Source organism: Periophthalmus magnuspinnatus, chromosome 6 (assembly GCF_009829125.3).
Source record: "Periophthalmus magnuspinnatus isolate fPerMag1 chromosome 6, fPerMag1.2.pri, whole genome shotgun sequence".
NCBI lineage: Eukaryota > Metazoa > Chordata > Actinopteri > Gobiiformes > Gobiidae > Periophthalmus > Periophthalmus magnuspinnatus.
The window spans coordinates 4,311,558-4,335,040 of record NC_047131.1 but is presented as its reverse complement, the minus strand read 5'-3'; the positions used below and the strand labels follow the sequence as shown (position 1 = coordinate 4,335,040).

The following is a 23,483-nucleotide window of genomic DNA, read 5'->3' as shown; positions in this document are numbered from 1 at the left end:
TTATATCGGTACTCCTGCTGTTGTTTACTGCTTTTGTTACTTAAACATGTGGATGAAACAAAACACAAGTCCACGCCTGTTTTTGATGAGGAAATGATATTCTAACGTCGCTTAAAGCTCATAAGGATTCATTTTGTGTAATATAGGAGCTTTAAATGTGTAGGTTTAACTGAGTCGTTGCAGTTGGGAATCGTTTCAGTGGCTAATGTGTAAATGTGTTGCTTTGTGGCATTTCTGCATGTTTACATTGGAATTCTAATGCACTGTAATGTGACTATAACGACAGCGCTAAAAAGAACCACCTCTGCAGTATCATTAGACTTCAGGATAACGCCATACTCTGACATCAGGAGTCTAACCCACAACCTCCTTACTCCCTCTTGCCTCAACCATTTTTCGCTCCGCACATTGCACTTTGCCAATCTGCCATTCCCCAGTAAAACCAGGGAGGCAGCTGATCACACATTTGCCCGGGGGGGTTGTTAATTCCAGCTCCAATTTGAATTTAAGTGTCCGTCGACTCAATTTCGTGATTTTACTTTTCTCTCAAGCCCCTAGCCGGAGCTGTCCTCCTCGTTTGCCTGTGTAAATGTATCGTGCCCTTTTCGATCGGCACCCTTTAAATATTTTCATTAAAATTGAAATGAGCCAATAAAAAGCCTGTCTGTGCTTAGTCAGGGCAGAAACGACGTGGTTGGGTTTTATGGAGGTAATTAAAGGCGAAGGGCAGCAGCCATATTGTCAAGATTTACACAGAAAATGGTGTCCTGGTAGTACTTTTTAAAGCTTCTGCAAAAAGTACTAAGATGTTAGGAGGGAATTGGTAATAACATAAATGTATGAATAATGAATGGATTTTAAAAATGCAATAAACCAGGACTAAACCAGGACTGAACCAGATCTAAACCAGAATTGAACCTGGGCTAAAGTAGACTTGAGACAAGGCCTAACTCAACCCAAGAACGAACTGGGACTAAACATGGGACTAAATATACAAATGGATTAACCAGGACTAAACCAGGTTTCAGACCGTAAAAAGGACTTAACACTGTTTATACTAAAGATGGACTAATAAAAAACAAGGATTCTGAACCAGAACTGAACCAGAACTGAGCCAGGACTGAACCAGGGCTAAACGAAGACTAAACCAGGACTGAACTAGGACTGAACCAGGACTGAACCAGGACTGAACCAGGACTGAACCAGGACTGAACCAGGACTGAACCAGGACTGAACCAGGACTGAACCAGGACTGAACCAGGACTCAGCGTAAACATATTCGGATTTAAACCAGTTGATAGAGTAGTTCCGTATCAGGAGGAGAAGCAGAAGCAGTCATACAGTCAGGACTAAATCCATCTTACAACTTGGCAAAATGTACCACCAGATGAAGCAGATAAGACCCGTAGTACCAATAACACATTTTGAGAACTCCAAATCTTTCATATCCATTTTTATCTCATTTCATTAGTGTTCTTTTCCTGTTGATAATCATTTTCTGATATTGAGTCAATTAAATGAAAAATGGGGCAGATGTGTGATCGTTCTTCCTCACGACTAAAGACTCCCAATTTCCTCTGAACATTGTTTGTGCAGCCGCAGAGGAAGGAAATGAAAAAAAAAAAAAACAACTTACAAATTACTAGCAAATCCAAGTTATATGTGTGAAATGATCTTATCGTTTTGTTTTGTTTTTTTACCTCACCAGACTAAACCCGGGATTTAAACCAGGACTTGTTTGAGTTTGAGAACCTGTTTTAGCATTATTTTAGCCTGTTCTGCTTTAATTATAGTATACTAAACTGGGACTAAACTGGGAATTTAAAACGGGATTTAAACCAAGATTTAAACGGGGACTTAAACCGGGACTTCAACCACGAATTAAACTGGGATTTAAACCGAGACTTAAACCGGGACTTAAACAAGGACTTAAACCGGGATTCTAACCAAGACTTAAACTGGGAATTAAACCAGGACTTGTTTGTGTGAGAACCTGTTTTGGCATTATTTTATCCTGTTTTGTTTTATTTATACTCAAGGTTTTAGCAGTTTCATTGACTATATTAACCAGGACTACGCAGGGTGTTACATCCTGCTAAACTGGGACTAAACCGAGGCTAAACTGAGGCTAAACCGAGGCTAAACCGAGGCTAAACCGAGGCTAAACCGAGGCTAAACCGAGGCTAAACCGAGGCTAAACGGGGACTAAACGGGGACTAAACGGGGACTAAACGGGGACTAAACGGAGACTAAACTGGGACTAAACTGGGACTAAACTGGGACTAAACTGGGACTAAACTGGGACTAAACTGGGACAAACCAGCACTAAACCAGCACTAAACCAGCACTAAACCAGCACTAAACCAGCACTAAACCAGCACTAAACCAGCACTAAACCAGCACTAAACCAGCACTAAACCAAATATGGCAGATCTGAACTTGAATCGCGGTACCATTAAAGCGTTATATACCACTGATAGCACCTACACCACATTTTGAGACCCTCTGCACTGCTACATTAAGTGATAAGTTGCTAAACAGAGGAGTGGTGAGAGAAGTGGGCCAGGGAGGTGAGTCAGAACAGCTGCTGATGCTGTAATCCTATTAACCCACATATGAGCTCTGTACTGTATTCAACACGGCTGGAGTTGCATTAGCGTGTCATTTATGTGCATTTATTTACATTTAACACTGGGATTAATGCCATCTTTCTTAATCTCTTATTCCACTTGTTTGGTTGGTCACTTCAGAAGTTTGACACAGTGAATTTTTCGAACTTCATCTTCTGCATCACCTCTTACTCCTCTTAACTTTAACTACACTTATAAACCTCCTTCTTGTATTATATTATGACCAAAACTATATAACGAAGAAATGTATGTGCAGTTTATGGAGTGAATTTGACCAGCGGCTCCATGACCAAAAAGTCTGCTCTGTTTCTTCAGTATTTGAGGACAAGAGTAGTAGGAATAGCTGTAGTAGTTATAGTAGACGTGCATTTGTTGGCTTTTTCAATCTGGATAGAAGTATTAGTATTGGTGGTATTAGTGGTTGTCAGTTACGCAAGTTACAGACCATCAACTGAAATGTTTGTGGATCTATTCCCATTACAATGAACTGTTGTTGTTGTTGTATCTTTTGCCCAGACGACTGCTAACCTGATTGAGTGTTTGGAGAGGGTAGCTATTGATCTAGCAGCCCCATCTCTTTGTTTTATTTATTTATTGACAACCCATCTAAATCAGTGTTTTTATCTGTGTCTTTTTCAGAAATGGAAAGCTGGCTGCCCCTCCTCCTCCCCATCGCCTTCTTCTGTCTCTCACTCGCTCAGGAAGACCCCTACCCCAGCTTCAGCTCCGAGACCCTCATCAACAATGTGGTGCAGGACAATCACACGGGCCGCATCTACGTGGGGGCCGTCAACTCCATCTACCAACTCAACCCTGCGCTCAAAAGGGAGGCCAGGACTGAAACGGGCCCCAAGGAGGATGCTAGGACATGCACCCCTCCGGCCTCTGCCTGTCAGGATACCAAATTCATGGACAACCACAACAAACTGCTCCTTGTCCACCCTTCGAATGGGTCCCTAATTGTCTGCGGAAGTAGATATCGGGGTATTTGCTCTCTTCTTAATCTAAGCAATGTGGAGCAACAACTTTACTACAGCGATAGCAAAGGAGAGAGGACTTATGTTGCTAGCATTGAAGACAATGTCAATGTAGTGGGAGTTATGTCCACTTATACAAAGGAGGACGTCTCGTTTCCGGTATTTCTTGTCGGTAAGGGCTACGGAAGCCTCGATAGCACAAAACTGATAAGCACTCGGATTTTGCAAGATTTCCGCGAATGGGTAGTTTTTGAAAGCATCATCGAAGCATCTACAGTCCAAACAACGCCATTCGTTGCCAAATATCTTCACGATTTCCGACATGCTTTCAAAGAAGATGGATTTGTGTATTTCCTCTTTTCCCGGACTCTCGATGGTGCGGACAGTGTCAAAAATGTTACGTTCGTGTCCCGGCTTTGCGAGACAGATCTTCACTACTATTCGCACACGGAGTTGCAGCTAAATTGCGGGAATGATAATAAGTATAACAAAGTCCAAGCTGCGTACGTGGCCGCTCCTGGGAAAGAATTGGCACGGAGCATGTCGGAATCTGGATTATATGGAAATGTGGTGTCTTGGCGTAAGGTTTTGTTTATGGTTGCAAGCTCAGATGACCATCCAAATGAGTCCGCCCTGTGCATGTACCCACTGGACACGATCAACGAAAAACTGGGGAACATCATCAGCGCCTGCTACATCGACTCGGGGAAGATTTCTGGAGACCCAGCTGTCGATATCCCGTACTCGTCCAAAACAGATGAGTTCTGCACCTCGAAAATAGCGGTACTTGGAATGAGTTTTCAAATCTAAATAATGATAACGTTACTGCAACCTTCTGTTGGTTTGTCGGGTTTAGGCCGGTGCAGACCTGGATTAGACCTGGTTTTGTTTGTGAATAGTCTTGGGTTGGATTTGAAGGTCTGATTTCCACCTGGTTTTAAAATCTCTGGTGGAATTGACTGTATAACTGTCAGATGGCACGTTTGTTGTCCTGGTTTATGGTTAATATCTTTGTATCTCTTCTCTTCTCTGCAATTTTGTCTTTGCTAATATACATAGGATTTAGTCACATTGCATAGCCATTTTAGCTGAAAAAAAAGAAACAAAACAATACAGTACTAAGTAAAACAATAATAATTAATAAAGGGGTGAAACATGTATCAAAAAATCATAGCGCAATTGTTGTACTGGAGATATACAAAATGAGAATAACAAGTACTGTCTATAGATTAAACTATTAAAAATGAAGCAAAGAGAGCTGAAAATAAAATGACCCAAAATGTCTGGTGTAATCTCCCAAACACGTGATATTTCTGCACTTTTGTGGTCACTTTTATGGTCCGTTTTCATTTTGTACAATACTTAAACCTCAATAACGACATTTGCTGGCCTATTTTAACATATTCCTTTTGTGATTATCGTTATCAAGATAATACGAAGCAACATTGGTGTTTTCATTTTTGTTAATATCGGTCACTTCTAGACTTGTATCCAGATTTCTGCCCTGACTCATATCATTTCAAAATGATACCAACCGATACCTCTGTTAGCATTGATCATATGGGTGACTGATGTTTACGATGTCTCACTATAAAGCGGTTTTTCAATGGGAAATAATTTTTAATCATTATTGCAATTTGAAATATCCAAAATCTAAAATATATTCAAGGGTTTCAGTTCCATTTTAACTGTTTGGCAGGCTAAAGTTATATAGTAATAGCAGTTGTAGTATAATTCCCGTTAAGTGGCTAGCGCTGATAGTAGCAGTTATAGCAATAGTAAGTGTAGTTATGGAAGTAGTGGTTGCAATAATAAATATTTATTACATTTATATTCTCAGTATTGTTCTTTAAATATTGTATGCATTTTATTAGCTGGTGCTGAAATAAGGTAAAATGCAGTTTATATGTGTTAAGTTGTATTATGTGACTGGAGGTTATTAAAAGAAAATGAGTGGAATATTGGATTCGGCAGTAAACCATATTTAATAATGCATAAATGCCAGAGCTTACTTTAATGTCACTGCTTTACTTTGTATTTGTAAATCTCTCCCACTGCTCCACACGTCTGCGCTCCTGGATTAGGATCATTCCCCTCTCTCATCTGCAATATAAAGCTTTCCACTATAGTGATATATCTCTTAAAATTGTATTGTTAGTATAATAATATAAAGACATCATATCCTTTTGAAATGTGTTTAAATAAAACAGAGACACAAAACAAAGGCGCAGTCTGTAGTGTGGCCATACCGGCTCAATGCCAAATCTCATCAGATCTCGGAAGCAAAGCAAGTCCCGCCTGGTTAGTACTTGGATGGGAGACCTCTGGGAATACCTGGTGTCACCGTGTGACAGCAGTGGCTCTACTGGAAATTGTTGCTGTGCCATTAGGCAAGACACTTCACCCACATTACCTAGTATGAATGTGCGTGAGTCTTGGTGGTGATTGGTTCAGATTGGCAGCTTAGCTTCTGTCAGTCTGCCCCAGGGCAGCTGTGGCTATGGAGTGAATTGATAATGCACTCTAAAGCTATTTAGGTGTCTTAAAAGACGTTATATAAATCCAAAGTATTATTATTAGTATGTAACTTTTTCTTAGGGCATGTCGTGTTATAGCTTTGTAAAGTTACATAATTAATCTTAAACTAGGTTCAGGTACCTTATTTTATTTAAAAACATTTCAGAACAATGTTACTATCACATCAAAGCCAGACAGTTTGCTAACTTTCCTTTGCATTTTCCTGTTGCAGAAGGACACATTGGAGCACTTTAAATGTGGTGCAGATTTCCTCCCCTCTCCTCTGGCCAGTAAACCCAAGTACGCTCTGAAGGCCCAGAATGCACTCACCAAAACAGAGCTGCTCACTGCTGTGTCTGTAGCTGTGGAGAACGACCATACCATCGCCTTCCTGGGAAACAGCCGAGGAGAGGTGTTCAAGGTAAACAAGTGGGACTAGACCGGGTTTAGACCGGGTTTAGACCTGGTTTAGACCTGGTTTAGACCTGGTTTAGACCTGGTTTAGACCTGGTTTAGACCTGGTTTAGACCTGGTTTAGACCTGGTTTAGACCTGGTTTAGACCTGGTTTTGTTTGTGAATAGTCTTGGACTAACCAACTGTGCTGTAGTTCAAGTAAAGGTCAGATTGATACCTGGTAAATTCTGTGTTTAAATTTGCTGTTTAACTGTCAGATTGTAGATTTCTTGACCTGGTTTATGGTTAATATCTGTGTAATTACATTAAACAAAAAGTTCAACATGTTCTCTATCAGTATAAATAAACAATATCTCCATAAACTGGAGCCCTTATTCAAAACCAAAAGCTTGACATTACACGTATTTATACTTGTATACTTTATACTTTGTGCAGCAATTTTAATTATTTGTGGACCATTTGGACCATTATAAAGACTTCTGCCTCCCATCTAGAATTGTTAGATCATCAGTTTCTAGACGCTGAAGCCAATCTAATAGGATTGCCCATTACCTGCTCCATAAACCCACCGCTCACTCTTCTGAAATGAAACAATACATTTTTGTTTGTTTTCCTTTGTCCTTTTGATTGCCATGGTATTGAACAGTTCTGATCTAACAGTACATTTGTGTTATAGGTCCACCTCACCTCAGAGCCGTACGAGTACAGTAAGGCCTTCACTGACCCCATGAGAGAGCGAGTCAACAAGAACCTGTTCTTTGACCTGAGCCACAGCCACCTGTACATCACCACCGAGAAGAAGGCAAGACACATTATTTCACTTTGTACATCATTATTTTGTTACGGCAAAAATGATATTGAAATGTGAAGTACTATGGGAGAAAATTAAGCAAGCAGCAGTAGTGTTTTATTGTACAAAAATGCCTTGAAAAAGGTATTATAGTACTGTTAGCGGGCTTGCTTCTTCACAGATCTGACTTGTAGCTTGGTCGGTTCGTGTCACCTACTTGTTTCCATGGAGATAGAGGAGATTAATGTCATAACACCATGGACACAAACAGGTGCCAGACCTTCCACCACCTTCAGGACTATTGCGGGACTATTACAGGACTATTGCGGGACAAGGCCAGGGCTACAAAAGAACCAAACCAAACCCACATTGGGCTTAAACCATGTAATATAAGCTCTTCAGTTGTCAGTGCACCTATCAGTATATGTTCTGTGCTAAAATGTCGCATAGATATAGATACATACAGATTTTTTAGATAAGATTTTTTTGTGTTTGCAGTTTTCTTTGACCATAATTGTTATTTTTCTATTTTATTACAGATTACCAAGGTGCCAGTACAAACGTGTCTCAAACAGCCCAACTGCCACTCATGTGTGGAGCTTCGGGACCCGTACTGTGGCTGGTGTGTGCTGGAGGGAAGGTGAGCTCCCAAAAGACTGAAATAAATCACTCAATTACTCACAACCAATACATAAAATCCACTATATTATCAGTGACCGTGTGGATTTGAACCCTTTTAAACACTGAACATGCATTTGAATTGGGCTTTTATGGCTATATTGTTAAAGGTGTACTATGTAACTTTTATGCTTGAGATATCATCGCTTTACCTGGAATGCCCCAAAAATGTTCCATCTCTATGAAGGCAAGCAAAGCGTTCTGCGGATAGGCGAGCCCGTGAGAACAAATTTTTAGAGTACATTTTTAACACTGGGTGAAGTGGCTTGAAAATATCGTGAAATATTGCCATTTGAGTATAAAGGTACAGTGTGCAGACTTTCTTATGGTCTTAATGGCCAATAAGTACCCACATAAGCACGAATATCAAAGCTATAAATAAGATAATTAGCCAACTCAAGAGAAAATGTCTCTAAGTACTGCAGTCTGTGGCGCAATCAGCCTCTCTGTTTGAAACCTCTCCTTATAATGTGTTTCTGACTCAAATAGAAAGAGGGAAAAATACAAGTGCAAGTTATGACCACTATAGAGATTCTGAGAATTGATTTTACAAACTTAAAATGGGTTTAAAATAAAATCTTTTCATAGGATTTTTGTATTTAGAAATCCCACAGCCAGATGCCCTCCTGTGTAATTATCCAGCTAACAGGAAACATTCAAATAATGTGTTTGTTTGTACCAAAGCAAATGCAATTCCCACAATGTTTAGAAAACCAAAAACGCTCTACAGGTTGTGATTTCCTCTTTGTACAATATTCCTCGAAGGTTTCATTTTGGCATCAATCAAACAAATCTAAAGGTACACAATGTAATTTTACTGGTGGAGAGAATGCCACCTTCTTCTGTCTCCATGGAGATGTTATAGCTTTGCCAAGAATGTTCCACAGTATGGTATTAAATGTTTCTCTATGAAGACAAACAGTTGAGGTGACCAAATTCATAGTAAGAATGCATGTTTGTCAAGGTATTTTAAAGAAATAAAACCACCAGTGATGAAATGAACGCTATGTAGATCAATTCAATGCCAAACTGTGGAACATTCCTGGCAAAGAAATAACATCTCCATGGAGACGAGCAGGTAGCGGACCCGACACCAGAAAATTTACATACTTCTCCTTTAAAACATTGTGTTGCCCAATAAGGAGCAGTTATTAGCTATTGGTGATATTTGATAAATAATAATATGGACAGATTACATACACAGCCCGGCCAAAAAAAAAAAAGTTGCTACCAAAAAAAAGGAATGCACACATTTGCTGTGGCATTGTTTTGATTTCGCTTCTGCAATGTCACAAGATTTATTTCCATCCAGTGTTGCATTAATTTTTCACCAAGATGTTGCATTGATGATGTTAGAGTCTGACCGCTGCACAAACCTTCTCCAGCACATCCCAAAGATTCTCAATGAGGTTAAGGTCTGGACTCTGTGGTGGACAATCCATGTGTGAAAATGATGTCTCATGCTCCTAAATCACTCTGTCACAATTTGAGCCTGATGAATCCTGGCATTGTCATCTTGGAATATGCCCGTGCCATCAGGGAAGAAAAAAAATCCATTGATGGAATAACCTCGTCATTCAGTATATTCAGGTGTCAGCTGACCTCATTCTTTGAGCACAGACTGTTGCGGAGCCTAGACCTGAACAACTGCAGCAACACCAACATATTTGCTTAGTTAAATCCAAGTAGCGACTTTTGTTTTTGGCCAGGCAGTGTATATTCTTCTTCTTCTGTATAGTCTTCAATTTGGGTACTTTTTCTCATTCAGAAGGGACCCGAATGTTCTGTTCCATCTGTTCCATAACAAAACAAATATGGCTGCTTAAGAGGAAAAAAAGAAAGGAAAAAAACTAGAGTGGTGACCAGACAGAGATCCCTCTGCATAAACAAAAAATATGGAGGATTTGCCAGGCAGGTCTGGTAACAAAATAACAAAAAAATTCTTTCTAATTCCCACTCATTGACACAAACCTTTTCCGTTGTAAATTATAATGGCTTATTCTCACTAGTCTCTCCATATTACTCTCTGATCGTCCGCATGCACCCACATACACACACAGCTCCATCGAAGCATCACAGCGGGAGATGTGTTAGCTTTTATTGCAGTGGATTTGAGTTGCCCTGCGTGTTTACACTCCCTCTGCTCCTGTCCACGTTTGTTGACCTCACGCAGAGACGCCGCTCACTGTAATTTGCCCTCATCACTGCATATTTACCCAGTCTGCCTCCGCACAAAGACCTGCATACATATATATATATATATATATATCCTATGCCCCCACATCCCACTGAAATACGTGATGCAACCCAACATGTAATCATGACTCCCGGTGTGCCTGCCGTACGTTTGATTGCGCGCTTTTAATTTATAGCTTCATGTTTTTCAATGTGATGTTGATGCAAAGTGTTATTCAGTGAGGCTGTGCACAAAGTGAACGTGAGAATGACTAACGAATGTAATAAATAGCTCTGCTTTAGACGAGGTTCAGTCCTGGTTCAGTCCTGGTTCAGTCCTGCTTTAGTCCTATTTCAGTCCTGGTTCAGTCCTGCTTCAGTCCTGCGTTAGTCCTGCTTTAGTCCTAGCTCAGTCCTGTTTCAGTCCTGCTTCAGTCTTGCTTTAGTCCTAGTTCAACCCTGCTTCAGTCCTGCTTTAGTCCTAGTTCAGTCCTGTTTTAGTCCTGGTTTAGTCCTGTTTTAGTCCTGTTTTAGTCCTGCTTTAGTCCTAGTTCAGTCCTAGTTCAGTCCTGGTTCAGTCCTAGTTCAGTCCTGGTTCAGTCCTGGTTCAGTCCTGCTTTAGTCCTGCTTCAGTTCTGCTTTAGTCCTCGTTCAGTCCTGCTTCAGTCCTGCTTTAGTCCTGCTTCAGTCCTAGTTCAGTCCTAGTTCAGTCCTAGTTCAGTCCTGGTTCAGTCCTGGTTCAGTCCTGCTTCAGTCCTGCTTCAGTGCTGCTTCAGTCATGCTTCAGTCCTGTTTTAGTCCCGGCTCAGTCCTGCTTCAGTCCTAGTTCAGTCCTAGTTCAGTCCTTGCTCAGTCCTGCTTCAGTCCTGCTTCAGTCCTAGTTCAGTCCTTGCTCAGTCCCGGCTCAGTGCTGCTTCAGTCCTGCTTCAGTGCTGCTTCAGTCCTGCTTCAGTCCTGGTGTATGTTTACTCTGTTCAGATCATCAAATGAATGTGTTGGTTTGAGCCAATCACAGGTCTTTACTGAAGCAAGACCAAATCTTACAACATGGAAGAGCATCTGAGTGAATGTTAAATGTGGACTGCGTAACTTTCCTAGTGGAGGGTCCAACACTTCATTGTCTCTATTGAAATGTTAGTTTGGCTGAATGTTCCACAGTATGTCATTAAATGCATCTTTCCGACATTCATTTAATTCCAGGTTTTTATTGCTCAACAGTTCCTTGGAAAACATGCATTCATATTTTAAGCAAGGGTGCCTCTCCATAGATCTAACCTGTTACTCGGCGCCACCTGTTTTTCTTGAGGAGATAGTTTAAGTCTTAATGCCATAGTGTCGAACATTCTAGGCAGAGCAATATCATCCCTATGGAGAAAAGTAGGCACAGGTTTGCAGTCTCCTCTGGAAAAGTGCCATACATTGGTTTTATTGTGATGATTATTGCGATATTGAAATGGTGAAAGGGCTCAGGGTCTCATCTGAGCAGCTCTAACCTGGTTACATAAAGGTCAATGAGTGAACAGATGAAAATGGAGACATGCCCTGAGCTGGGTGGCATTTGCAGGTTGATCAATGAGACAGCTCAACTGAACACTATAAACTGCACGAGGCTCCAATACTTTTGCTTGTTTCATTTTTTGTTTATGTAAGTAACAAATGAGCTTGTGTCCAGATGCACGCGGCGGTCCGAGTGCAGACGCGCAGAGGAGAAGAACGGTTGGCTGTGGAGCCCGAGGCAGCAGTGTGTCAAGATCGTCTCCTTCTTCCCCCCAAACCTGTCCTGCAAGAAGACGCAGACGGTACACACTCGCTCAGCACTCGGATGGATGGATGGGATAAGCAGAATTCAAGCGTCCAGTAGAATAGTCTTGGCAAATATCACAGTACATTAAGTCTGTTTATATAGCACCTTTAAAAATAACATCAACCGCCCGAAGTGCTGCACGTAAAAGTCAACACAAATATACAATATAAGAATACATAGGAAAAAATTGGAAAAGAATAATACAATACTAAGATATCCTGTCTAGTATTAAATGCCAGGGAGGAGAGGTACGTTTTCAGTCCTGCACAACTTTGACTATAGACTGTCATTTGGCGTCACTGCAGATATATTTGAATGTCGTTGGCAAAACAATGAAATCCGAAATTGTGCTTCCTAAAAACATCAACTTAACTCTCTAACTTTATAAAATATCAGTATATATTGTGATATATCGACCAGGAGTATTTTTAGGTTTATTTTGTAACAATTATAAATGATGACGATACAATTTTGAAGACTTGTTTGTGCAATACATTTGACATATTCACAGTTCTGATGATTTAAATGGGCGTATTTCATATTGTGTTTGGGAATTTAGTGGTTTATCAAAGAAATCCTGTTTTTGCAATGTGTTTAGTTCTTTAAAAATGGCCATTCATTGCAAAATATCATGCGAAATGTATCAATTATTGAATCTATCGTTAAATTGTCACACTGTTGAGTCGTGAGCCATGTGAATTGCACCGAATAAACGATTCTGATTGGTCACCAACATTAAAAGGCCAATGGGAACTAGGATGATATTAAATGACATTGTGATACGTCCCTGATACATGTTAAACCATATGTTATCATTAAAGGTGCACTTTTTTCCCAATATTTCCCACCTCTCTCACAAACCCAAAGAAATTGTATTAACCGCAGAACCCCACTTTCACACAATTCACTCCAACATATTGCAGTTGGAAACCTGCTTCAGCTTTGTATTGATCCGGTACACTCCAAACACTTATTAAAACCAACATGGCCGATTGCTCCTATAGCTGTTAGATGGAGAAGCACATTGTTAAAGTTAATATTTTGTTCATTCCTTCACTTCTTACTGATCACGCACACTGTTCTGAGTCATTCTTGTATTTTTCACCACTTCGCAACCCCCCTGTTGCCATTTTCACTTGGGGCCATTATAGAAAATGGCTCATTTCAAAAGATGTTTTCCAGGATCAGACGATAATGTAGCTTTTATAACTTGAATAAACTCAATCTAGAGGTCAGGACATGCACTTTTTCATGTCCAGGTCTTTTCACTTCCTTTCCAACAAATTCAACGCAATTCAAAAGCTAGAATGTCACTATATCGTATTGTTTACAGTTATTATGAGAAGAAACGTTACAATTTTATGATTTTAAGACTTGACTACAACAGTGAAATCTGTAGTATGTGACATAAACAGCCAGATTAAAAAGAACTGCGCATTTACTGTTTGGAGTGTAAAAAACTATTGAAATTACTTATAAAATTGGCACTATTATTATTTTGCTGCTCACTGTTTACAATGATCATGTGAACTTACACAATAATTAGAATAATTAATAAACCAAATAATGTTGGCATCACTGCTGCTACTTTAGTTCTGATCAGCTTCCAAATGGCCATTCTGTGTTGCAGCTACAGTAAAAAATCATAGTACTACAATCCAACTGTCATATTATTTTTACTGCTACTAACTAACTATTGCTTCTACCAAAAAAGCATGTGATCTAAATCTTGTACATTTCCTTTCATTCAATAGATTTTAATTCAAATTGCATTGAAAACAATATACAATACTTGGATGTTTTTCTACCCTGACTCGTTTTTTCTCTCTCCAGGTAAAAATCAACATCCCGTCTCTCCCTCTCATCGGACACTCAGACCGGCTCTTTTGCAAAGTCGAGGAGTTTCAAAGCGTTGGGAGGATGTCCGATTCTGGGCAGGTCTCGTGCGAGCTCCCCCAACCCTCCATGATACCGCAGACGCCAGACGACCAAGGTACGGGACGACGTTTTGATTACGAGAGACTGCGCTTTCCATGGACTATCAATGCCAAACATGCACAGTAGGTCAAAGGTAGTCCTGACCAAGCCTATAGCTCAAAATCTGGAAATGGGTCCCAAAGTGTGGTATAGCGGCACCTACTGCTATTGATGGGTAGTGTTGGTGGAAGGATGGGTCAAATGCAGAGAAACGAATCTCTCTCACAAGGGATCAATGAAGTGTACGTTATAATTGCATTGAGGAGAACTGAACCGCCTACCTCCTTTCTGAGAGGCTACCGACTAACCCCTATGCCAACACTGACCCCAGCGAGAGGTTCTTCTATTAAATCCATACTCAGACACGTATTTAATTCTCAATAATAGACCTTGAAAGTGCCCGGCAATGAGTGGAATCTGAACATAAGACTGCGTGCCCCGAGCCCCTTTTCCACTCCACTTTATTAGACAGAGGTTATTTCTCGGCCAGATGTATTTTTGAAGTCACAGATTCAATTTAAGTTGAGCTTAGCAGGTTTAATTCAGCCGTTATCCACTAGCCTCTGCGTCTAATCCTCCTTTCTCTCTTTTTGCCCCCAGACTTTGTAGCTGTGGCCATAACCGTTTTCGTCAATGACTCGGTGGAGCTGGCCACTCGGGATTTCAAATTCTACAACTGCGCCGCGACTGTGAAGAAGGCTGAAAATACTCCGTAAGTCAGATATGAGGCTAAATACCATTACTTTACAACAGGGGTGACAAACACATTTTCACCGAGGGCCACATCAGGAAAATGGTCACTCTCAAAGGACAAGATGTAATGTAAAATCAATGTAACTACTTTTTTAACTTGTTCATAAACTTTCTGTAATTATTGCTTATTCAATTTACAAATATTTCATATGTATTTCCATAGATGTCAAAAAATATGGATGTATAACTTGCTATCTCCTGATAAACTGACATTTTAAGACAGTCATACCTTTTAATTTACCTTGTTGTGGGCCACATAAAATGACATGGCGGGCCACATTTGGACCTTGAACCTTGAGTTTGACACATGTGCTTTATAATAACATTATGTACATTTGTTAATATTGAACGTTGGAAGTATAAATAAACATGTCAGACGCCAGCCCATGTATCTAATATCCAGGGTTTCTCTATAAAGTTGAAGTTTTAAAGTTTTCTAGTGGGGGTTCCACCATCAAGCCTATAGAGTATGGCATTAAACTGAGATATTTCACATTCATTCAGATACATTAAAAAGTAATAACAATAACAATAATAATAATATGTATAGTTTATAATGTTACCTTGAAAAAACATATCTTGGAAAAACATGCATGCTTTTTATCAGCTGGCCCACTTTCCCACAGATCTGATTTGTATTTTGGCCCTGTTGTGGCTGTGTTATTCCTTTGCCTCCAGAATATGCCGTTAAACACATCTAAACCTTCGTCAGAAAGTCTGTATAGTGCCCTTTTGAAAATGTATTGGTCCTCTGTCATCTATTTTATTCAAATTGTGTTGAAATCATAAATTACACAGTTACCTGGCTCTTTCTCCACCCTGACTCTATCTGTGTGAATAGATGAGGGCTTCAAGGCACTTTGTAAATTATGATTCATGGGATTTTTGAACGTACCTTTTGCATTTTTCTCCCTCCTCTCGCTGTTATGACCAAAACAGGGAAATTGCATCAGTTTCTTTTCATTAATCAAAAAACCAAAGTCGATGTTGCTATTTTTGCGTGGCACATTTTTTCGAGAGCCGAGTGCGTGTGATGAACGAGCTTTGTTAATGGAGAGCTGCACTCATCTTTTTCATTGTCAGCAACATGGATTTTCTCACTGTGATGAGTTTGCATGTTTACATACATTTTATGTACGCTGCTACTCTCTAGGTTTGTATGGAAAGGTATGCATCAGTGTGTTATATAAATGAGCACTTTGTAACTTTTCTGATGGCGTGTCGGTCATCTGTTTGTCTCCATGGCGATGATATCCATTTGCGTTCAATTTTCTACATATCAGTCTTGCATTTATTTAACTACAGATGTTTTTATTGCTCATATACACTGGAAAAAACATACCTGTAACTTGGCCTGATAACTTCACTTGCTTGTCTCCCTGGAGATAAGTTTTATGCCGTACTGTGGAACATTCCTGGCAAAGGTAACGCAAGGAAAGTTGATTTGCATAGCACAGTTTGTACAGTTAATTCAGTGCTTTACAGAATAAAAAAAAACATTAAAATCCCAATAGAAACAAATTAAAACATAAATAATCATCATAAAATGTACATTAAAAGAGAATAATCAACAATGTATCCATGGAGACAAACAGATGCCAGAACCTCCATCAGAAAAGTTACATAGTGCATCTTTTTTTTGTTTTTTTTTTGTTTTTTACAAATCTGGCATAACACCATCATTATTTCTGCAAGATTCATTGAAATCACATTGCAGTTTGAATGGTTGAAATTATCCAGTCACAAAGGCTGCAATTATGTAGGAAATACAATGTCCACTGATGATAACTAACTGTGTGCATCTCCATGGGGTCAGATTATAAAAGCTGCCAGCCCTGTACTTCAGACCTCTGCACACATGTCCAGAAATGAGACGACATTCTTGCATCAGAATCAGTTCATAATTCAGTCTTCTCTCAGTGAATGCTCCTGAACACGAGCTTGATGGTAAATCGTTTAGTAATACTGCTCACAAACAGTGCAATCAGACATTTTGGTAACACTTTGTAATAACTACACCTTAACTAATAAAGCATGAAGAAAGACTCAACTCATAATCATAGACTGTGTAAAGAAGTGGACTGAGTGAGTGTGACGTCACCCACAGTGTTCAGCTCTGGTCAAATGAAGTTATAGCGGCGAATTTGGAGAAGAGTTACATATTTGGAACTCCGACAGCGAGTATCATAGCAACCAAAGAGCCAATCCGGAGCGAGGCTGTTGAACGTAACTGCCCTTTCCACCCAGACCACTGTTTCAGCAGGGAGTGGGCACTTAGCAATGCTGTCAATCAAACCTGTTGCTAAGGTCAGCAGGAGCGACCTCTGGAAAAGAAGGCGCCTGACTTGTGTGTTATTAATGTTCCGACACGGTAGCGCAATAAAAACACCAGGATCACGCAGAGCGGGTTAATACGAACATTTAAGACCAAAATGATGAATCTGACAGCAGCAGTTACAGAGAGGGGACACGGTTTTTCAATGTAAAGTGAATTGGAGTCAGTTGATTGAGCCGTAAGTGCATCCATGCTCACTTCCTGTCTGTAACGTGGTGGCTAGCAGGTTAGCTATGTCCATTTATATACAGTCTATGCTCATAAGGAACGATTTCAGGCTTAGTAACTATTCAATTAATACCCTCACCCTGATTTAGCTTAATGAGGTATTTCCTAAGCCTGAATCACAATTAAGAAACTATTTATTCATTATTAGTCTTTCTTCACGCTTAACGGAGCCTACACATACTGTAGTTTTTATAAAGTGCTACTGATATTTCTGTATTTCTTGTTCAAGTGTTTATAGACCCTGAGCACTGCGGGCCACATACACAAGATACTCAACCGTTGGACATCACCATTTGTCAAAGTCACTCAAATCCTTGCCCCTGTCTCCTGCCTCCAACACGCAAACTTTGAGAATAAAATATGTCCAAAAGTTGTACTTGTAAACAACTTTGGTATAACATTTTATACAGTGACTCATTTTGAGCGGAGTACAGACTATTTTGTTTTTGAATAAAGAAGAGAAGCCTTTTGTGGATGGGAAAGATGTCTGCTTTTTTCTAAACTGGATTTATCAAAAGTTTGATTTCTCAGCTCGCTTTACTGTTGTTACGCTTTGTCCAATCTCAAAGTATTTGTCTGGACGTTCAGCTTTTTCCCCAGTTGCCTGCTGACGATCGCTGCTGTACTCAGGCATGGGGCGATTGAAGTTTCAGACGCTATTATCATGACAAAAATAACGATAATGCCACAGTAACTATTGAAACCGCTGTTACTTAGTTTTTATATTATAACTGCACATATTGTAACTATATTGTAGTACTTTGTTATAAGTGAAAACTACTATTATACAAAATGTAGCACAAATGACGTCTACCCTTTTATCTCCATATATGTTCTTGTTGTTTAATGTCCCATTCCTGTCCTTTTTTTGTACTGTTGTGCTCTGTCTGACGCTGTGTTACTCACCTTAGACTTTATTCTGAGCTTTGTTTTCACACAATCTGACTGTAAAGAAACGACTGGCTGATTTTCTGCTGTTAAACAATTCCCTGTCAAATAACTTTCCATTCACAAGGAGCTAGCACCAGTCAACAGTTTTTCAGTTAGTCGCGCTCACCTTTTTGTTGAAAATCAAACACCTAATTGTAACAGTGAATACTTGCATTGGCATAGTTTTTGTCACTGAAAAGTATCGATACATTTCCATGATACTCTTTGAATGTAGCGTACTGCAACATCAGGTATACTACAGTGTGTATTGTATGTTGCAGGTGCATGGCGTGTGTGTCCAGTCTGTGGGGGTGTCAGTGGAACATTCGGGACCACAGCTGCAGCGACATGGACGACAGCATCTCTGGAGCTCACATCATCAAACACAGACAGGTCTGTAGCTCCAGGACTGAACTGTAAAGATGATACTTTATACTGAACCTACACTCAGTCTGTAAAGAAGACATTGTGCTTGTGTCGCTCTATAGCTGTAATCTGTGACAACCGTGGATCATTGTTATTATTTGCACGTTTTATATCTCAATATTGATCTAAAATGACTTAATAAAAATATAAATCTGCCGAATTCCGCATTACAAAACTGCGGTATCCAATGGGAGCCTACGTCAACGTAAACACCATCACAACAAAGATCCGTGTACCCGTCAGTCCCTCCTATGATTGGCTGCTGATCACACGAGCAAACAGCTGATTTTTTTTTTTAAATGTACCAAAATGATGCTGGTGGTGAAATTACGCAATTAAAGATTACTCAAACATGCACAAATCACTCAAAAAACAACTTTGTGAGGGTAAATGAGAAAGGGAAAGGACTATAACATGATTAAAACCTCTGAAATTTTAATTTTGCAAAAACATACTTACACCTACCTGCATTTTTAAACTAGCTGTACCCATTTTTTGTCCATGTAGTAAAGTGTGTTAGCCCCGGCACAGATATATTGTAAAAGCAGCCAGTCCACTCTGGTTTCTGAAATTTATTGAAAAGCTCTTCGAAACTCATGGCCGTGAATAATTCAAATGCTAAGACTGCATGTTTAGCACGTAAAGTAAAAAGTCATGTACAGCACCTTTTAAATCTGCATATTTAGGTCGGCCTGTCATAATGCCACATTTTGAATCACCACATATTGATAAACAGTAATATTGAAACTACCTTATGCCACTGACACAATAGCAATAAAGCAGAATAATCCCAGTTTTTTACAGTATCATTAAAAGGCACCAAATAAATACCAGAATAAACCAGTAATTAGAGTTGGAAGTTACTTTGTCTACTTTCTGTAGCTCAGATCTTACTGTATTGTAGGGGTGTCAAACACATTTTCACCAAGGGCCACATCAGCAAAATGGCTACTCTCAAAGGGCCAAATGTAAAATAAATATAACAAATTTTATAACTTGTTAATTAACTGTTTCCGTATTTATTACTTATTCAAGTTACAAATATTGCATACACATTTGCCTAAATGTAAAAATATAACTGTAACTGTGTATCTCCTGATAAATTGAGATTTTAAGACCATAATACCTTTTAATTTACCCTGTCGAGGGCCACATAAAATGATGTGGAGGGCCACATTTGGCTCGCGGGCCTTGAGTTTGACACATGTGCTGTGTTGTATAAAAATAGAAGAAACCTCTCTATTACTGTAACGAAATTGTTAATGTCATAAACGCTGAGCCCGATAGACAAAATATCACCTAAATATCGCCCTGTCACAATAACAAATTATGAAGTTCAATATATCGCTGAAGTAAATATAGACGATAAACGATAATATTAAAGCTAATTTATGCATCTAACGCAAAACCCAAGAGCAGATTTAAACCACAAAAACAATTCTAAATCTACAATATCGTTAAAAAAATCATGAGCTGCAATAAATAAACAGCGGAAGGAAACAGTTCAGTTTAAAAATTACCAAAAATGTTCCAGTAGTGCAAAGAAACTGTACACATGATAATATTATACCCCCAGTGTCAATGTAAAATGGTTAAACTATCCTCATACAGAAATATTTAGCAAACGTTTAATTAAAAATCTCTTATAGACAAATCTGTGTTTGTTCATGCAAAATAATGAAGGAAGGAATGTAAGCTACAAAAACTTCCATCTTTAAAAGTAATAATTCTGTTGCTTTTTCAATTAACTTATCAAAAATGGTGTGAATAATAAAAAAAAAAACATCACATAATATTAAATCTAACTGGAAGCGGTGCATGTCTAATCCAAATATCTCAGTGAAATGAATAAAAGCCCATATGCCGGTATCAGCTGGGACCATCTTGTGTGACGAATGCAGCAGATGTGGTGGTTAACACAGAGTCTGTCGCAGCGGGCCACAGTGGAGCCTTAAGTGATTTTTAAAAATGTGCAGTAATCATTTCATTTTGATTTATTTTGGGCTGTTTTTCAGGGAGCCAAGTGTCCGAAGTTTGAAAATCCCGATCCGATTCTCATCCCAGTGGGCCATAAGAGACGGATCAGCTTTGAGGGGTTTAATCTGGGTCTGTATCAGGTGAGTACACTGTGGTGACAGTAAAAAAAAAAAACACGAAACACCAAATTTGCATGTGGTGTTAGTCATAGCTGGTGGTTGGAAAGGCCACAGTTTGTTATTGAAGAATAGACTAAAATAAGGGTATGTTTTGTAGACAAACTTGTTACTCAGAGCGGGCTTGCATCTCTACAAACCTGACTCTTATCTTTTATCCTCCTGCTTTTTTTTTCATGGAAATGCGGTTTCTTTGACAGAATGCCATAAGACATCTGCATCTCCAGGGAGAATGTTCCAAAGTATGGTTTTAGCTTTGTACTTTCGTGGAATACAGTAGTCCCTCACTATATCGTAGTTCACCTTTCGTGGTCTCGCTGTTTTGGGTATTTTTTTTAATGCACTTTTACATGCTTTTCTTTATAGTGTATGAACGTGCATTGTGTTCTGCGTCTTGATTGGCTAAGGGACTGTAGACCATTGTCCACCAGTCTCCTCCCAAATTGACATAAATGTTGGATCGCAGTGTGACTCTGAAGTGCTGTACGTTTGCAAGTTTTTTCATCGACATAACCCACAATGTCGATGAAACGTTCTGCACCGACAAAGGACCTACGAAGGTTTGAACTTTGAGAGAGTTTAAACGAGAGAGAAATGTGAGAAAATGTTAATGTCTGTGTGAGAAAAGTGTATAAAGTGTGTGGTGAGGGGTTTTACAGCAAAAAACATATAGAATAATGTCAAAAATAAAGCTGATACTTTGCGGATTTCACCAATTGCGGGTTATTTTTTTAACGTAACTACCGCAATAAACGACAAACCACTGTAATGCAAATGCCACCTCCAGAAAGTTACATATACCTTTATATGCTTCTGTTTTTTTCTTTTCTTTTTGTTCTGTTGTTTTTCCATTTCTATACACATTAAAAAGCCGCCATACACTACAGATTATAAATAGGCTCAGTGTGTGTGTGTGAAACATACAGCAAACTAGTATTTTATATTCATTAACCACGTTATGTTTGTTTAATTCCTCAGGGTCGCTCCTTCACCATCGGGACAGAGCTGATGAAGAACGTAGAGGAAGACGTCTCTTATGCAGACACTTTTTACAGCTTCAACGGATTCAACGTGAGTCTGGACCCAAATATATATAATCATGATAATTACTGCATCAACCTATCGGCATAACATTTCTCAAACGTATCTTTTCTTTGCGCTAGCTGGAAAAATAAGTTATTTTTTTATCGTATGTCAACATGATAACAGTAGAGAGTTGAATAATTAATAGAAATATGATTAATTCACGCTATTACTATGAAATAAAGGTCTTTTTTAGTGGGTATGTTTTATCGCTATTGTCAGTTAAGAGAATTCACAAACTAGGAACTTGCTTTGGTGTCATGGTGCAACATAAAACTGAATAAATATGGTAAATATGCAGGTAAAATACAAAAGAAATATAAGGGAGTGCTTTAAAAATAAGGTAAAAAATAGACTTCCGTGCAAGTAGATTGAGTTAAGGATGGTTTAAGTAAGAAGTTTTGAATTTCTTGCCAAAAAAGTGCACATTATATTTCAACTTATCGACAGCCATCTTAAATATAACTCAAATGTCTAGCCATATTGTCTGGCTGTCAATCCTCGACATCCCTGGTTTATAAGTATTTTAAATCCCCTTGTTTTCCCACACTCTTTGATATTCTCTAGCGCCCTCTACTGCTCCTGCTATGGTTTTTTGACATTATTTTAGCTCCACTTGGCAATCTATGAAAGCTCAAACTCTACTTAGCCTCCAGCCATGTTCTTTTTCAACATCGATTTTATTTCTCTAGTTGAAAATCTGCCAAACCTTGTGTCATATTTTATGTTTTTTTTTTCTCCCTGTGGCGTCGGAGGGAGTGGCGGCCCACACTACGAGCAGAGGAAGGCTTAAGTCGCTACCATTAATCAGTGGACTGAGTTTTAATAATTCATTTTCTTCTCATTTCTTTAGTTTTCTTTCGACAAGTCGCCGGAGACCAATGTGCTTTTTTACGTCAAGGACAAAGACACAGGCAAAAAGATGGACAGCACCCTAAATGGTACGTGTGCAACATTTTAATGGAAGGAAATCAGTTATTCATTTGTATCGAGACTTAAAGGGTTCATATTACGCTATTTTCCGATTTATGTTATAATGTTGTTTCCTCATCACAAACAGACCTGGAGTTGTTTTGTTTCATTCACACGTTTTACACACAAACAAACCTGCATATTTAGATGGAAAACACTCTGTTCCACTTTGTGATGTCATGTGGTAATACAGGAAGTGTCTGTGTAATCCCTCAGTCATCCAGGTCTGATCCATAGCAAAAGACGAAATTAAATTTGTCAAGTGGACAAATCGTTGTAGGAGTGAAGATGAGTAACAAACAAAGTAATGTGTCTACTCCATTCAGTGTAATAAAGAGTGCAGCGAGCGTTACACTGGAGAAACTAAACAACCACTTCATAAGACAATGTACCAACACCGTTGAGAGAGCAGCTCAGGACGCCAGTCTGATGTACATCTCTATCTCAAAGACACTAACCACACCTTTGAAGATAGGGAGGTTCAGATCTGAGCCAGAGAAAATAAATGGTTTGAGAGAGGAGTTAAAGAAGATATTTTTGTTAGAAAAGACAATCCTTCCTTAAGCTGTTTAGTTTCAGCTCCTCCCTTCAGACAGATATAAGGCAGTGTCCAGCAGTAACCTGACCAGAACTGAAGAAG

At 39.2% G+C, this 23,483-nt stretch overlaps 1 protein-coding gene across 1 annotated transcript in view; it reads left to right on the top strand.

The window, feature by feature from the left end:
• plxnb2b (plexin b2b) overlaps positions 1 to 23,483 on the top strand; it is a 455,012-nt gene that overhangs the window by 173,812 nt on the left and 257,717 nt on the right. The window contains exons 6-16 of the mRNA XM_033967743.2: positions 3,270 to 4,390; positions 6,357 to 6,545; positions 7,216 to 7,341; positions 7,869 to 7,969; positions 11,855 to 11,981; positions 13,820 to 13,979; positions 14,564 to 14,675; positions 18,491 to 18,602; positions 20,651 to 20,752; positions 21,767 to 21,859; positions 22,725 to 22,812. Of these exons, the coding sequence (XP_033823634.2) occupies positions 3,272 to 4,390; positions 6,357 to 6,545; positions 7,216 to 7,341; positions 7,869 to 7,969; positions 11,855 to 11,981; positions 13,820 to 13,979; positions 14,564 to 14,675; positions 18,491 to 18,602; positions 20,651 to 20,752; positions 21,767 to 21,859; positions 22,725 to 22,812 (2,329 nt within the window). The 5' untranslated portion in view covers positions 3,270 to 3,271. The remainder of the gene's footprint in view (positions 1 to 3,269; positions 4,391 to 6,356; positions 6,546 to 7,215; positions 7,342 to 7,868; positions 7,970 to 11,854; positions 11,982 to 13,819; positions 13,980 to 14,563; positions 14,676 to 18,490; positions 18,603 to 20,650; positions 20,753 to 21,766; positions 21,860 to 22,724; positions 22,813 to 23,483) is intronic.